Raw genomic sequence first — 17,122 nt, forward strand, 5'->3', positions numbered from 1 at the left:
ATTCTCCCTCTTTAATTAAACTATCCTTTAACAAATAGGATCAACTTTTGCCCGTGTGCAGGAAAAAGATGAGTCAGATTTACTGTCTTTTTCCATTTTGAGTGTAAAAATCTGTTTTTTCTGGTTAAAATAGTTTTGTACATATGATGTTAAAAATTAAACAGGTCTTGCTGCATTTTTAGCTGTTCATATTTCAAAATGAAAAACACTGTCAAGATGACTCACATTATGTTCCAAATGTGTGAAGAAATGTCAAAGGAAGTGAAGATCAGCGCATTGGGAGGGAACGCTGAAACAGATCCCTGATTGAGCAACGTCTCTGCAGAAACAGGAACAAAAATCAACTCAAAATCCTGGAATCGCATCTAAATATGGATGAATCTAACTTTGTCAGAGTACGTTTGATAAATATTTGCTGCAGAAACATATTTAAATACATCATTAAATAAAATGCCTAACAACCTTAATTCTGTCATAAATCTATCAGGAAGCCTCAAATGCACAATTTGTACAAAGACTATAAGAAGAATAAAAAATTGAAAATAAGAATTTAATGCTTCCATTAAAAAAAAAAAATAAATACACTGGACTTTGACTGCTGTACAGGACCTGACAACCTCCTGACCCCACTTATCTCAGTTTGCAGAAATGATGACCAATGTTGATCAGAGGCTCATCCAAACAGATTTTGGGTCAGCAGAAGGTCAGCGGGGGCGGACCAGAACCAGAACCAGTTTCAGGGAAAAGGAAAGTGAAGCTTTAATTCTGTCCAGGATCTCCAGGATGAAGGAAACATTCAGGTTTCTGGTGGTTTTGGTTCCTCTGCTGGTTTCTGTGAAGCGCTCAGGTAAGTCCAAATATAAACGTATTCAGCCAGACTTTCAGCTTAGGATGGCAAAAAGACAAAACAGCTGAAGAAATCTGTGGGGCTCAATACCTTTTCAAAACTCTGTGCAAAACTTTCTCCTCTAAGTTTTTTTCTACTGCTGAGTAATCACAAAATCGTTTTAGACAGAACAGCCACAGAAAAAGTGAAATCTGCTAAGTATTGCTAAAGGTTACACACAAAAGAGTTTACAAAAATTCATCTTGTGAATACAAAACATACAAAGTAAATTTAAAAGTAAAAAAACAGCAACATGTACATAAACATACTGTTCAAACTAACAGTAAAGTATTCCTTTCTGTAACCTACAATCTGAATGAAGAACCACAATAAAAATGCACTCCTGGTTTTCTTATGTTTCTATCCTCTGTGACATTTGATTTCATGAAGTGCTAATGTTATTTTTTACAATCAATAAGATTATATTTTAAATGCCAATTGTAATAGCGTCATAATAATACAAGAAAACAGCTCTGTTTTGCTGTCAGCTGTCAAATAAAAGCAAATCTCCACAGATTCATGTTTGCTCGTTCAAAGGTTTGCCTAAAAATTGCGTAATGTTTCAGAGAGAACATAAACTTTCTCCTGTGTTGAAATCCTGGGTACTCATCTGATGGACATGTCAGTTCTCATGACAAAAACAGGCCTGAAAGTAAAGACTCAAAATTCTGCAGAAACTGATGGAACAGAAACTCTGAATAAACAAATGTTTAGGCTTTTATCTTGAAGAGAATATGTGACCATATATAATAATAAAATGCTTTGTTCTAGTGATCTTTTAATGAATAAATATGTTTCTGTGTGTGTGCAGAGTGTGTGCGGTGTTTTGGTTCTTTTGACCTGACCACAGGTAAGTGTAGTGAAGATTTGGGCGATGTGGATGAAGATGATTGCTGTCAGAACTCCCAATACGGCTACGAAGCAGAAGATGGATCATGTCGTTCCTGTGGGTAAGCGTCACACAGAGTTGCATCCACCTCGTTTCCACTGAGCGGTATGGAACAGAACGGTGCAGTTTGGTATGCAGTTTCAAGGTCCGGCATATTCAGGAGAGCTTCCACCACCAATTGGACCCAAATACCAAATGTTGCATCTTATTAGTTGACAAACGTGATCCATTAGTGTGTCTTGTGCTTGTTGCTAGCAGTGCAGATTCTCTCTCCTCCCATCAACAGACTGTTGTGTGAAACCAGTAGCTCCATCCAAACCGTACTGAACGATTGACTGATGGATCTACAACTGAAGGCAGCCCAGGATTGATGCTCTGTGGATCTTTCTTCAGACCTGAACCTTCAGTCACGTACAGACAGTTACAAAGTCGGCATTCTGTCACCTGAAGAACAGTTCCAGGATTAAAGAACTAACATCCTAGACAAGATCTATTCAAACTTGTATGTGAGGTGGAATAGGCTCCCTGTAGCTCAGAGAATAGACTGTAAAATACTGTTATTAGTTTAGAAATCACTGAAAGGCTTAGTACCACAATACATTAAAGATTCTGCCCTCCCAGAACCAGGACCAAACCTGGAGAAGCAGCATCAGTTTCTATGTACCACAAATCTGGAACAAACTTCCATAAAACTGTACTTATCCTGAAACCAAACACGTGTTAAAATAAAATGTAAAAAAATGTTCTTCCAGCCCACCCACATGGTCTCCCTGGACGTCTTGGTCATTCTGCAATGTTCTGTGTGGAGAGGGCGTGAGACAGAAAAGCAGGAAGTGTCATGGCATTGGAAAAGCAGAGTGTGAGAACCCTCAGGACACACTGCAGACAGACGTGTGCAGCGGCACCTGCTGCAATGGTATATAAATGCTCAAAGTTAGATGAGAAATACTAAAAGACACTATACCTTGATTCCTTCATGTACTATTTATCATGTATTTTTGAGTTAGATAAGGGCTGGGGCTTATGGAACCCCTGGACTCCATGCTCAGTCACCTGTGGAGGAACAGGAACCCGAACAAGGCAGAGAGTCTGCTCCAGTCCTCCTGAATGTCGCTCAGCATGCATTGGCCCTGAAGAAGAGAAAGAGTCCTGTGAGGCCAGCAACAAGTGTCCAGGTGAGGTTGGCTCTATTTTCAGCTCTAAGACAATACCAGGGTTGCTGCAATGTTCAGATAAATTATCAAAACGTGAAAGGTCCAGGAAACCCAACCCAGATATCTATATCAATGGACTCCAATCCTGGTCCTCAGGGTTCACTATCCTACGTGACTTCACTGCTACACAACCTGGAGAACCAGGGTTGGTAGCAATGGATCCAAAGTGTTTATGTAACAAGGATTTATTCTACCTTTTAAGTTAATTAAATGTTGTCACAGTCTCTGTGTTCTTTTTTATGGTTGAGTCCATGGAAGTTGGTCCAGTTGGGAAGCTTGGTCACAGTGCTCTGGTTCCTGTATCACTGACCAAAACATGCCCACAAAGGTACGACAGCGTACCTGCTCCAACCCAGCCCCCTCTACTGACACGGTACCACCAGGCAACAACTGTCCTGGTGATGCTCTTGAGACGCAGGACTGCAGCGAACTCCCTAATTGTCCAGGTAAGATGGGAAGCTCACTGATGACCTGATCTCTTAAATAGCAGTAGGAAGCAGTAAGCTAAGATTGACTTTTTCTTCAGTGGATGGCAACTGGGGGTTCTGGTTTCCACCTGCTCCGTGCTCCGTCTCTTGTGGAGAGGGTCTGCAGCTGTCATTTAGGCGGTGTGACAACCCTAGCCCTAAATATGGTGGCAAATATTGCGAGGGGCCAAGCACTCGGAGCAGCGTCTGTAATAGACCCTGTCCTTGTAAGCCACAAACATGCACATCATTAAATCTATAACACTCAAATGCAAACATGATGTGAATATCATTGTCTTTCAGTCCATGGAGTCTGGTCTGGTTGGTCAAACTGGGGCGACTGTTCATCTTCCTGTATCCCACCTGGCGGAGCTTCATTGAGGACTCGCCATCGATCTTGTTCTAACCCTGCCCCGTCGTTGAACCCACCTGGTAATGCATGCCAAGGTGACAACTCCCAAACTGAACATTGCAACCACCTACCTCATTGCCCAGGTATACCTGCATGTCTCTTTAAATATGACCACTAAAATGTACCCAATAACATCCACAGGTCTACTGACAGAGCTCATCCCAACCGCCAGTTGATCAACCAAAAAATTCCCTACCTGGAACTTGAGTGTTCATCTGGTACAGTCATAGGTTTACCATGGGCAGCCAGCCTCAGATCAAAAATACATTTAAGGTTAAATAGTCCCTCTAAAAGGCCCTGAGGAGTTTCTGCGTGCATGGATGGATGTTTAACCTGTGTCTCCAAGTTGCCATTTAACAGGCAACTTTCTCTAGGATGTTCCTTAGGTTTTTGTTCAATGCCAACTAAAAATAAACACCAATCTCCCAATGAACCTATAGAAAATGGATGAATGGGAGCACTAAGGTTTTAAATTAAACTCCAAGGCTCCCATTGGTCCACGCAGAGATAATTAAGAATATATTATTCCCATTCATAAATCTCTCTTTTTTAGTGGATGGCAACTGGGGTCCCTGGTCAGCCTTCACTCCATGCCCTGTTACATGTGGCGTGGCTCTTCAGGTCTCGGAGAGGAGATGCAACAACCCCGCTCCCAATCATGGTGGCCGCCCATGTCCTGGAAACGATAAGCAAACCAAACTGTGCTCAACACAAGTCCACTGCCCAGGTACAGCAGGTTCAAGAGCTTCAGATTCATTTTGTTGTTTCTCCAGAATGTTTCTCACATTTCTGATGTCACTCATATAATCCGTCTGAAATTAAGCAAATGTGACTTAATTAATAATAGCTGGACTTTTGGTGCTTTTCTCTCCAAATTGAACTGAACAAATATACAACTCTGAGAATTTTAAAGAGTAATGCCTTAAAAGGCTGGACTGTTAAGCTCTCAAATATTGAAAAAAATGAAAAATATCACTTACCAATATGAAATTGTGTTGGTTTACAGTGGACGGCGTGTGGGCCGAGTGGTCCGCCTGGGGTGCCTGTACGTATGCATTTGGAGGAAGAGATATCCGCTGCATGACAACAGGTGGCAAGCAGACTCGAAGCCGCACCTGCCTACATCGAGCTCACAACGGCTCCATCTGCACCGACGGAAAGTTGACAGACACTCAGGTCTGCTACAACGTCGATAAATGCTATCGTGAGTACAGATATATTTTAACCCTTTCCTGCCTTTTCTATTAGATTGATCAACAGTTAGGTCGATCATGTGAGGGACAGATTCAATGTAAATAGTTACTTGAAGTTATATATATATTTTGATGGATATTTGATGCCTGTAGCTGTCTGACAACCAATTGTATCGGAATTTTGAAGTGGCAGTATTACGTAAAATCGACTTTTGTGGGCTTTACAACATGTTATGTAATTCCCTTATGCATGTTTGAGAAATCCTTTCATCTCCACGGCAACCATTCAGTTGTGCAAAGCGGCTGGGTGGACCTAGCCCCGCCTTTTAGACGCAGCTCCTCCTCGGAACTACAGCGTTCAGGTTTCCGAGCCTGCGCCTCACAGAGTAGTTTCCTCCACAACTCCCCACTCAGCTCCTTCAGACTAGCCAGCAGTAATTATCATAGCCTGGTGAAACTGCACAGCTCGTAGTGCGAGAGCAACGCTAGTTAAAAAGAGAGAAAAAAGTAAGTAAAGGGTTAATAGAGGAGCAATGTTGTGATGACCTCCTGAAGGCGCAGCTTCAGAAAGAGCCGGAGTTTTTAAAGCAACAGAAGCTCAATTTCAAAGCATTAAATTACATTTTCTTAAGTCACATTTGAAATATCTAGCATTTATTTAACAACTGAACTTAACAGTTACTTGATTGTGCTATATAATGGCACTATGTGTCTGGAACATGCATAACACTGTCCCTTTAAGTTTCTGGAACTGCTTTACAAACTAACATTATGTGTTACAGTGAAAGGATCCTGGGATGGCTGGGAGCCTTGGAGTTTATGTAAACCGGCCTGCGGAGTCTCGTCTAAACGTAGGAGGTTCCGAATCTGTAAACCCGACTACAGCGAGTACAAGTATGTTTTAAATCCACAAGCCAATATTAATACAGTAAGAGTCCAGATTCCCTAATAAACAGGTTTTACTAAAAAATAAAAAATGTGTTTTCAGTCCAACTATTGGTCGTCAGCGGGAACCAGCACATTTCCATGGAAAGCCAAACGCCGACTGTGGTGCGCTTCCTGATGGAGAGAAGAAGTATGAAATTGAAGACTGCCTTAATGTCCCTTCCTGCACCTAACAGTGCATCAGCCGACAACATCAACAATGTCAAAGCTAGCTTTATTGGTGACATATTTGCAGAAACTGCATTTTAAAGTCTGTTTTCAAAACTTTTTACTCTGCAAGATGGGTAAATTTGTTGCCTTGCTTTTTGTGATTTTTGTCATTCTTTATACATCCAAATCAGATTCTTTATTATTGTAATAGCTTTAAAAGAATTAGACTAAAAAATAAATAAGCATGAATCCGACTGTAAAACATACTGTGTTTCTTCCGCTTCTGAAACAGTAATTAAATTTTAGGAATTAAGTCACACTTAAAACTCTGCCAGTTTTCCAGTCACAACCAAAGAAAGTTGTTCACTCGTCTTATTTAAAATTATTCTGTATCCAAAAGATTTGTCTTAGGAATTTATTTTTTTTTTACAGTTTCTAAATGCTTTGGGTCAAAGTCCTCAGTTGTTTGTGGCCCTACATACTATGATATTCTAATGAAAACTAAAGCAAACAAAAAATAAAAATAAACAAATGTGACTAATAGAAAGGAAAGTACATTTATTTAGGATCGTCTTTTGACAAACTGATTCCTAAAAGTGTCCATAAACACAAACAGTGTCCATCTGCATCAGCTCCAATTGGTCTAAAAAAAACAAAACAAAGTGCTTAACAAGGTAAAGAACAGGGCTATATATTAATAAACAAAATAAAGACATAACAAGCAACACAGAAAAATAAAGTAAAATCAAACTAATCTAGTTGGTGCTTTACAGACTGAATTTTGCATGATCACTTCTGAAACAAATATAAAAAACCACAACAGATGTACCAGCCTTGTGCTGCTTCTGTCAGCTTAAAGCTCTTTATTTAGTTTGAAAGACATCAAAGAGACATTGAGACACATGTAGCATCCGGCTGCCTCTTTCCCAACACGTATACATACATTATTATTTCCGGGTCACGTGTTTCGTAAGGCACAAGATAAATTAAAAAGATGGAGGAGAAGAACCACCTTTAGAAGGCAACATCAGCCTCAGAGGCTTTTCAAAGCCGACAGCTTCCAGGAGAACGTAACGCTTCTTACAAAACAGACTAGAACAAAGGCGAAACAGCTGGAAAACACACAAAACTATTCATATACACATTTAAAATACTTTCTCAATGCTTGATGTAAACGCAACATGCAGAAATCGACAGATTTTAGGTGTTTAGAAGGTCAAATGTCAACCTAACATCCTGGTTGTCAACAGAAAACCGCTGCTTCTGTAGTGTCAAACACAGCAGCAGCAGATTTATCTAAAGCGTTTCATACCAAGACCTACGTTATGTTGCTGCTCTTACTATTCCCTTTTGAAGTAGAGCTGTAAAGCAAAAGCACTGCTCAATATAACGTATATATAGATATATATTTATAGAAAAAATAATAATTAAATGCCATCTTCTGAGTTTCCTTTTAAATACAACGTGAAACATAAAAAGTTAAGACTGAATGTTTCTAAAGACAGAATGTGAACAAATCAAAGTACTGACAACAGAGCTTATTGTAAAATAAGTGACAACCAGGCCCGCTGTGAAGGTTATAAATGTTAAAATGGTTCCAAATTTAGACATTTTTATGTTTTTAAAGCCACTATGCGTAGATTTAATCAGGAATGAAACCGTCAAGTAAATCTTCCAAAAAGTCTCCATCATGTTTCCAGTCCAAATTAACTGGTTTTATTCTGAAAGTAGGAGTGGAACCGGATTGGAGTCAGAGCAGCATGAACCTCCCCAACATGCTGCTGCGCACTGCTAGTCAGATGGATGAAAAGAGCAACACTGGCAATAAAATAAATAAAATGCAGAATTATGTGTTGAGTTTTTTCACTTGTGTTTAACTGCAAAAACATGAAATCAGAGCGGCCATAAGCCCCACTGCTAAATTAACCTTTTAATCCCAGGTGTATCTTCTTTTTTGGTGCATTAACATTCACAGCATTACAGCGCCACCTGCAGGGTTGGCATGCAGTGGTTACTACGGTGTTTTGAATGCACCAGGTGTTTCCATGTAGATCAATGCAAAGTGATGATGTGTTTATGTGAAAAAATTTAATTTGAAAAAACTAACTTTTAATCATCTGGACCAGTTCTTAATTAAAAATGATAAACCATTTTTTAGTTTCTATTAAAGAACTGAATTACAGGATTTCTTCAAGTTTTTTATTTCAAAATTAGATACATTCCCAAGATTTTCCCTTTTAAAGCACTCAGGATGGACATTTCAGTACAAACTGTTTACTAATGTTCTTTGTTTTTTTATTTCTGAAGGAGCCCGACTTCTCAGTCAGGATTTTTGCCAAATCACATATTCTATTTTATTTTTCCAAATTTTTGATTTCTAAATCAGAAAATTAAACTAATTGATAATGTATGTTTTGCTTTAATAGGATGTATGTAGGGAAACCTGATAAATCTGCACATAGTGGCTTCAGTATAATGAAGAAATTGAAGGTAATACCTGGAACCAACACTCTGCAACTATTTAAACATGCTAAAAACTAAAACTGCAGCAGCATGTTTAGTTATTTTAGCCTGTATGGCCAAACATAGACCAGTTCTATAATTAGTTTATTATAAAATAACAGCTAATTTAATTGTCTTTTTAACAGGCTTGATCTGAATGGAAAGATTTCCCTTTAAAAACAATCATCTCTGAAACGTAACCATTTTATGGCTTTTCCATCCACTTCGCTAGATGTAATGTTGACACTCAATACTAATGATTGTTATCAGGTTTTAAAATATTCATGTGCAAAGAGTCACATTCAATTCCAAAAAGGTAACACTTGGTAATGGTCTTATTTCATCGTAACAAGAGTGTTTCTGCACAGCAAACAAACCCCATTAACAACTTAGTGAGTGAATTTCTTCTTCTTTGGTTCTTTCACCCGTGTCTGTTTATTTTTATTTTTTTACAACAGTGCTAAAAAGCCAGCATGTAGTTGTGTTATCTGAGCTAAAGCAATAAAATACTTCTCGTCTCTTTGGTTCAACTGCCCCCGCGCACACACACACACACTCCCCTTCAACAACCATCAAGAACGTTTGGATGAAAATAAAAAAAAATAGAAAAAATCAGATTAAATTACACACAATCCTTTGGCCATTAAGACACCAGCCTCTCTAATATGTGCAGAATATAAACCGTCTTTTAGTTTGTCCGTCATCATTTTACAGTATATACAAACATACATATATAGTGTATGTGGCAACAGAAAATAAACCGTTCTAGCTTCTATAAATATGGGATAAAACTTCCATCTTGGCACATTAACTTGTATATACTCTTTTTACATTTCTGAAATTCTTTACTCACTTCTTAAAGGGAAGCCTTGCCTTGCGACTGATGCGATTAATGAGTGTCTAAAGCTGCTTTTCTCTTAGTTTTTACACATTTAAAAAGCGTGAGGATAATAAAAAAAATGTACTGTGGACATAAGTGGAAGTGTGGTGATGATGAAGACTTCTTATGGTTGAATTTGGCCGTTGACAGTCAGGTCATACCTGCAGCAAAAAGACGTTTTGTCAAGTTTAGAAGTGAACATTTTGAATTTTACATCCTATAGAGCTTGGTGGTTTAAGTTAGGTTGAGATGTACATTCAACTTCTAAGAAACGAACGGGATGTAACCCAACAGGCTGAGAGACTCAAAACTCCAGCCAGTTTTTTATATGATTTTTATTGCTAAAAACATAGAAATATGAGGGAACTGGACTACTGGGGGGCCTTCGCAGAGATGTTTATTAGTGAAGATTTTGTATTATTTTCCTCTTACTGCAAAATTACGTGCAACTGTGCGTTCGAGCACAAAAATCCATCAAGAAAATCATTCATTGCTGTTTATGGACATAAATATTGGTGTAAAAGTTCAACATGTATCTTGTTTTATGCAAAACTGTAATATCAATCTAAACAACAAGAAAGGCAAGAGCATTCAAGCACATTTACCATTTATATTAAACTCATAGTAATCTGTAACACTGGCCAAAGAAATGCTAATATTTGTATAATTTAATCAGTCTTTCTGTCGGCTTTAAGAAAATAAACAAAATCCCTTTTCTGAGCCTTTAGTGGCCAAACTGGAACTGAGCAAAGGCGATTGTCATATATGGAGTCATATATGTGTCATATTTGGAGTGATTATGTTTCCATTTGATGGAAATTAGAAGATAATTTTAGAAAAATGGTTTAGAAAAAAGGAGAACAATATAATGGAATAATGTTAATTAAATTTTTTGGTCAACAAAAATGGGTGAAGTGAGCGCTTTTACTTTGTTAAACTTTCAGTTTGAAATGGTAAAAGTGTTTTGAGGTTATTTTTTATGCTTTCTGTCAAAATGCAAAATGTGTTATTAAATAAAGCAATAATTACTCATTATCTTTCTGTATTTGACTGTAAATGCTTCCTTATTGTGTATTTTAACCATCCAGGACATCTGGAAACTATTCCAGGGATGGGAATTGAGGAATTAGTGATACCGATTATTGATTTCACTTATTGATGCATCATGCTGCATTCAATTCAAATCAAATTAAAGGCGAGTTAAAAAAATAATCTCTCTGGACATAAAAATTAAGATTTTAACAAATGTAAATGTGTGTAATTCGTTTTTGAGGCTTCCCATCTCTAGCAGCAGCTGAATTCAATTTTCAGGGCAAAATAAAACTGTGGTATGAAAACCGTAGACAGACTTGTGTAAAAAAATGAAATAAATTCGGCTACTAGTAGGAGATGAAATAAAAGTTTTTAAAATAGTATTTCTGCCAAGCATTAGAGAAAACGTACCATTGTGTTGAACCTTTGGTTATATCGTCATGATTTAAATCCACCAAGACCTGACGTGAAAAAAAAAGAAGATTTAATTGATTAAGAAAGATTTCAAGCCAACAAACTTGCAGACGCTAACCTATGCAGATTTCCCCACAGCCAGGAAACTAATTCACGTATTTTAAGATCTCTTTAAGCAAGTATATGATAAAAACTATAATTAGAAAGTACCTTTCCAAGAAGACCTTTATGTTTGGAGAGCAGACCTCCACTGTTTTTCACTGCAACATCCAGATTGCGACTACTGAGCTCCATCCAGGTAACAGAGAACTCAAACCTGACCAGGGAGGAGAAACGCAGCTTTTCATCAGCTACAACGCAGCCAGGCATGAAAACGAAATGAGTTTTAACAGTTTGACTTACGTTTCATCGAAATTCGGATTCTGTGTTTTCTTATGCGTGTGAGTTTTCCTCCGTCCCGACCTCCTTTTGTCAGGAAGCAGGTAGAGACGGGCGTACGGGTTTGAGCCGTGATCCGTGAAAGCGATCAGGTTTCTGCAGGAGTCAACAAAAAGATTCTAAAAAATAGAGTTTTCTTACAAAATGTAAAGGCGTTGCTGTGATTATTCTGACAGCCGCCTACCTGCAGGAGTGAACGACCACGATGAGCCTGTTCCTCTGCGTGCTGTACCGGATGGTCAGCTGGATGGTGCCCAGAGGGCTGTGACTGGAATCCGAGCCACTTCACACACACAAAAAACACATCACGTCTATTTCCACACACGCCCAGCATTTCTCACAGTTTCTGATTTAGAATGAAAAGCTGATCAGTTCCAGTGTAAAGTCAATAAATCTTTAACGCACATGGATAACGAAAACACAGTGAAAAAGAAAAAAAGATTCTAAGTATGAATAAAAAGCAAGAGTGTAGTCAAGACAAAGCATTTTATTGTCAATAGATTGAGCTGTAAAAACTTGTTATTCAACTAGTTTTACTAATTAAATGTAATGTTTAGGAGCCTGAGGGCATTGTGATGAACTGTTTATTTAAATTCATGTCAAAATGTCTTTTTCTGATAGTTTAAAACTTAACGAGCTTTTTGATCCATTCAAACAGATTTAAAGTGCAACTCTGAATGCAAAGTTGTCTATTCAGCTAAAACTGGACAACAAATGATGAGGACATTACCACTGCGTTATCAGAGTGTGTCGTAATCATTTCGCTGTTTGGAGCACAATAATTGTTGGCTAATATATTACAGGTGTTACAAACTTTTATTTTTATGGTATATTTTTTTTTACAACTCCTTCTCTGATCCGGACTTGATGACATCACAACCTGCTGACGTCTGTAAGCCATTTAATGAAGACTCATTTTTAGATTGTAACAATTTTTAAACTTTTGCTTTAAGGTTCTGTAAGATATGACTTGACCTTCCTTGATTTTTTATCCTGTTGTTTATACCTAACATACTCCCATAAACTTTAATGAGAAAAATAATGTTACTTATGACTCACAATAATTTCTGAAGCCTTTGCTCTAAAATGTAATAATAATTAGTCAGTATGACCCCATATCTCTCATTGATTCACATCTTTGAGGTTTATATGATGTTATAATGTTATTCCTTCATCAAAATAATTTCTGATGTGATGTTTTGATTATTTCATGCTTGTATCTACTAGTGACTAAGAAATGCAATCCTCCCAAACAAAAAAACAATCAGAGCCAGAAGGCGGAGCTTAGCGCTGTCAATCAACCTCATGTTCTCACTATGCTAATGGCGGCGAAGCAACTCAACATTACAGAAAGACCGTTTGTCCATTGTCATCGGTGGCCATGCTAACTACACTGTGGTAATGTAGCAGGGTGAAGAGGGTGATTAACAGCACTAAGACCTGCGTCTGATTGGTTGGTTGTAGTTAGCACTGGTAGAAGGCAGAGGAGCTAAATTTTTTCACAGATTATATTTCCCATAAGAAACTGTCACAACATGGTGAGAAATAAGTAAAAAATATTTCTTTGAAAGTCACATCCTGCAGCTTTAACTACACTCACTTGGGCAGCTGCTGGAGTCTCTGATGCAGCTCCTGAGCAGCGTAGGGGTTGGAAATATCCGAAGCGATGCTGGGCGTTGGCTCCTTGCCCCCGTTCAGGAACTGCTGGGAACCAGAGATAGCCAGGTAGGATGTGCTCTTCCCAGTTTCTGCTAGGCTCTGACCTCTAGCTCTTCCTCCTCCAACACCAGCCTGTTCCAAGTCCACGCTCCCCATGGACTTCACTGGGGGCTCCGACTCCTTCCGCCGGTTGGACAGGTCCTGGACGGAGGCGGTGGAGGAGCGGGGGACGTCTGAGATGGAGGGCGGAGGCTTGCTGGAATCTGAGGAAACGGAGGGTTGTGGGATAGGAGTGGAAGAGCTGGACTTGCGGACCTGGACGGATGACGGGGTGGAGTTTGAAGGTGAGGTTGGTATCTTTTCAAGAGACAACACCTGATGGAAATAATAAAAAAAACAAAAAACATAAACAAAAAAAGCGATTAGAGGCTCAGCAAATACATCAAAGTTTAGAGCAAACGGTGACTGATATCCAAGGTGTTTCACCCGCAGAGCCATCTTCATCTTGAGGGTGCAGCTGGGTCCGGCGTTCTTGAGGGGGAAGCGCTGGCTCAGAGTCATGTCCTCCGCCTCTAAGAGACGGGTCAGGGGCAGAGCCAGCGTCCCCAACGAACACTCATGCTTTGCATCCTTCACCTGAAACAGCCGGGGTTAAAACGCTCAGCGGAGGGACGAGGGAAACACTCTGGGTCACAGAACAGATGGAAACATCCTCACCTCGACCTGCAGCTCTTGCATTTTTGGGTTGTGGATGAGGAAGGTGAAGTTTTCCTCCCACACTGGTTCATTGGTTTTATATTTGGTCTGGAAAAAGATGCAGATGAAAGACAACTTTAAGAGGGGAAAACAGACGATGTGCCATAGTTCAGACAGCCGGCTGATCTGAGAAGAAGTGTAGAGTCTGGAATAGGGCTGGTGATAAATCAACAGTATCGATTAATACAATTTTTGGTTTTTTAAGATTACATTTTTTGGAAAATATTGATGTTTTTTTCATCAAGCCTGTCATCTTGTTTGACAAGAATGTTTCACAGCTTTTATTTATTTGGTCAACTCTGCAATGGCGCATAAGGGCCGGGTTAACTTTTTCTTTTTTTTCATTACAAGAATAAAGTCAGGGTTTTTTGTGGCACTGTATCATTTCATGATTTTCCCCCAGGATTTCTGTTTTACAACACTCCTACATAGTGGCACTTGGCTAATTAATAACGAATCATTGATGATGCTAATATTATGACTATATCATTGTCATCAAATAGAAGTTCTCATAGCCTGGTTTTTGTACTCTGTTGTAAAACTCACAGGAAGGATGATTGAAATAAAAGCAACTTCTTGAAAATATTTTTCTTCAATTTTTTTCAGAAAATAAAGTGAGCACAAAAAATAATCAGAGCTTTTATTGGTTAAGTCATATGGCCTAGCTTTAGCCTGAACGAACAATATTCAGAACCAGATGACTTTGCTGATGTAAAATTGACTTTACATCAACAAAGTACATATTTATTCCTTGAAATGATTTTATTAATATCATTAATAGTTGAACTAAGTCTGTAAACCAAATATGCCCTCACCTTGCTGTCAAAGGACTTGTGTCCCACTCTGAACTGGACCACTGGACTGGGATCACTGGTCATTTTTTTACCAGACTGCAGGAAAACAAACAGGTTTCAATGAACAAACAGGAATAATGAGAAGTTTTGATCAAAACAAAGGTTTTCCTAACACAACCTGAACAGCAATGGAGCCAATTATGTTTTCATTAAAATTAGCTCAATGTTCAGAATGGCTTCTTTTTTTCTCAAAATAATCCACTTATAAACACATAAGAGTTTCATAAATGTAAAAAAAACAATAAGTTGAGCTCATCAAGTATTAATTTGGGGCTGTAATAACAGAAGATTTAGAATAGAAACTTTGGGAAAGAGCAGGTAAAAGTCCCATGACCCAAAAAGTCCAGAAAAAAACACCAGATTCAATTCGAAGAAGAAATTCAATCGTAAAGCATGAATGTAGCTCAGGCAGTAATGCACACACTGTTAGACACAGCTTTAGTCGGGCGACGTGATGGTCAGTAAATGACAGAAGCTCTGAGCGGATTAAAATAAAACTCCTGCTGTAGCTGTGTGTGTTTGTGGAGACGTCTTCGTGTTTCCTCTACGTTTCCCTTCAGTGTCTGAGCCGTATTTGTGTTCTCTGTTGCTGTTACCTTCATGGCCTTACTGATCGAGGCCTTCCTCAGCCCCGTCTGGTTGAACTCTAATGGATTGCGCTTTGATTTTCCCCCAGTGAAGGCAGGAGAGAGTAACACACACAGAAACACACACACACACACACCGGGAGGTTAATTAGGGGATGGGAGAGGGCATGCGGGGAGGAAGAGAAGGAGGAGAAGTTGATGAAACACACCACCACCGCCAGCATCACCAAAGGATTGGGATGCACCCAGAGTGAGACAGACACAGAGACAACATGGATGATCACATGGTTAATGTCATTCCCCACTTAATGAAGCAACAGGTAGAGATGAATAAACAACATTCAGACAGAAAATTTACACTGGAAATAAGATTATTCAACATTTATTTGGATACAAACTGGTTGAAGAGCTTCCTCTAGTGGTATTCAGAACAAAATACTGACATCAGATAATCTACAGTATTGGTGGGTGATATGGAATAAATGTTTTATTGTGATATTTTGCTGTACTTTGTGATAAAGATAAGAGAGACAATAAGCAATATTTATCACTTCTTTTTTAGGTAACTGACTGTGTGGCACAGCAGTCATAGCTGCAAAAATACAAAAACAGCTTGTGCAATAATACACTTCTTCAGGAGGGTATTAAAAACTGCTCACAGTAACTGATTTTTTGATAGTTATTGATATTTTCATTGAACAAAAAGTGGAAAAAACAGTAAAACTAACACTCCTGACAATCCAAACAGTTTTTAGGATTTTTAAATGTCACTAATTGGAACTTATTATGACAATAAATCAAAAATCCCTATCATGATAAGAAGTTTATCACGATAAATAACAAACGATATGATAAACGCCTGCAACTAATCTGTCTCATTAGGTTATCCTGAAATGAAACGTGACAAACAATGTTTAGGATTGCTTAGGATTATTTCTGCTTTCTAAAGCACTCCACACCAAAGCAACGCACTGCTGCACTGCTTTGGTGTGGAGTGCTTCTGTTGTGATACAAAACAAGCAAAAACCACATGTATGTTCTGATATGAGTGCATCTGATCACTACGTTGTATTCTGATGTCTTTATTGTGATGTTTGGTGTGACTAAACTCTTACTCCCCTTAAGATTAATAAAGATAAATAAACCTCAGAGGAAATGAAACTGAAATAGTGGTAACATAAGATCCACTGGAACAGTGTGAACTCTGCTAGTGTTGAGCTTTCCATTTCACACTTATTCATATTTTTACCAGCATAGTATATCTGGGATGCTGTGAGTCACATGAGCAGAGTAAGATACCTGAGCATGCATATTTTGATTTGCAGAGTTTCTGAGGAACTCGTCAAGGGAAGAGGGAAAAACTGAACACACAATGACTTCAAACCATAAACTGCATATAAAATATGGACAGAACCCAACTGGTTAAAATCAGCATTTGCTCTGATCACCAGCTGGGGCCAACAGCTTCAGCTGCAAAAGTTGGTCTCACTGCATTTTTTTACCTTGATGTTTAACCTCGGAGACCTGGAGTGAGATCAACGTTGCAACGACTGAAAAGCTGAACTTGTCCATCTTTTACTGTACAAACAGTTTAAGGAAAGCCAGGAATGATGAAGGGAAGCAATCCAAAAAACCACAATTTGCCTTCACTGCTCTGAATACCTCCCCAAACTAAAAATGAATGACTCCTTCCTAATTAGTTTAAATACCTAACACTGTGCTTTACAACACCATTTATAGGCCATAAACATCTCACATTTTGTCATCCAACAATCCCAAACCTAAATAATATGCATCATTTGAGATTTTGTGAGATAATTCAACACATTAATGTAAAACAGATG

General features: G+C 38.6%; 2 protein-coding genes across 4 annotated transcripts in view; one reads left to right on the forward strand and one right to left on the reverse strand.

Moving 5' to 3' along the window:
* Positions 1-636: 636 nt before the first annotated feature.
* LOC116721774 (properdin) lies at positions 637-6,866 on the forward strand. Its single transcript, XM_032565726.1, has 11 exons — positions 637-847; positions 1,698-1,836; positions 2,528-2,691; positions 2,783-2,950; positions 3,238-3,435; positions 3,516-3,683; positions 3,760-3,951; positions 4,422-4,595; positions 4,875-5,072; positions 5,844-5,955; positions 6,050-6,866. Exons 1-11 carry the CDS (start codon positions 649-651, stop codon positions 6,177-6,179), a joined length of 1,842 nt encoding a protein of 613 aa, XP_032421617.1. The 5' UTR covers positions 637-648; the 3' UTR covers positions 6,180-6,866.
* A 116-nt stretch (positions 6,867-6,982) lies between these two features.
* esyt2a (extended synaptotagmin-like protein 2a) overlaps positions 6,983-17,122 on the reverse strand; it is a 43,947-nt gene continuing 33,807 nt past the window's right edge. For 2 of the 3 annotated variants that reach the window (XM_032565722.1, XM_032565723.1), the window contains 10 exons: positions 15,288-15,350; positions 14,653-14,727; positions 13,799-13,885; positions 13,568-13,717; positions 13,023-13,456; positions 11,607-11,705; positions 11,387-11,518; positions 11,195-11,300; positions 10,982-11,031; positions 6,983-9,699 (listed from right to left, as the gene is read on the reverse strand). In XM_032565722.1, coding sequence (XP_032421613.1) covers positions 9,663-9,699; positions 10,982-11,031; positions 11,195-11,300; positions 11,387-11,518; positions 11,607-11,705; positions 13,023-13,456; positions 13,568-13,717; positions 13,799-13,885; positions 14,653-14,727; positions 15,288-15,350 — 1,233 coding nt within the window. In that variant the 3' untranslated portion in view covers positions 6,983-9,662. The remainder of the gene's footprint in view (positions 9,700-10,981; positions 11,032-11,194; positions 11,301-11,386; positions 11,519-11,606; positions 11,706-13,022; positions 13,457-13,567; positions 13,718-13,798; positions 13,886-14,652; positions 14,728-15,287; positions 15,351-17,122) is intronic. The other variant, XM_032565724.1, reaches the window with a different exon arrangement.

Source organism: Xiphophorus hellerii, chromosome 6 (assembly GCF_003331165.1).
Source record: "Xiphophorus hellerii strain 12219 chromosome 6, Xiphophorus_hellerii-4.1, whole genome shotgun sequence".
In the NCBI taxonomy this organism is placed as follows: domain Eukaryota; kingdom Metazoa; phylum Chordata; class Actinopteri; order Cyprinodontiformes; family Poeciliidae; genus Xiphophorus; species Xiphophorus hellerii.

Bases quoted from the DNA above. Each gene is read 5' to 3' on its own strand.
- LOC116721774 (XM_032565726.1), top strand. From the start codon at position 649: ATGATGACCAATGTTGATCAGAGGCTCATCCAAACAGATTTTGGGTCA. The intron at 3,436-3,515 runs GTAAGATGGGAA...CTTTTTCTTCAG, and splicing joins CGAACTCCCTAATTGTCCAG to TGGATGGCAACTGGGGGTTC. The intron at 3,684-3,759 runs GTAAGCCACAAA...ATTGTCTTTCAG, and splicing joins CTGTAATAGACCCTGTCCTT to TCCATGGAGTCTGGTCTGGT.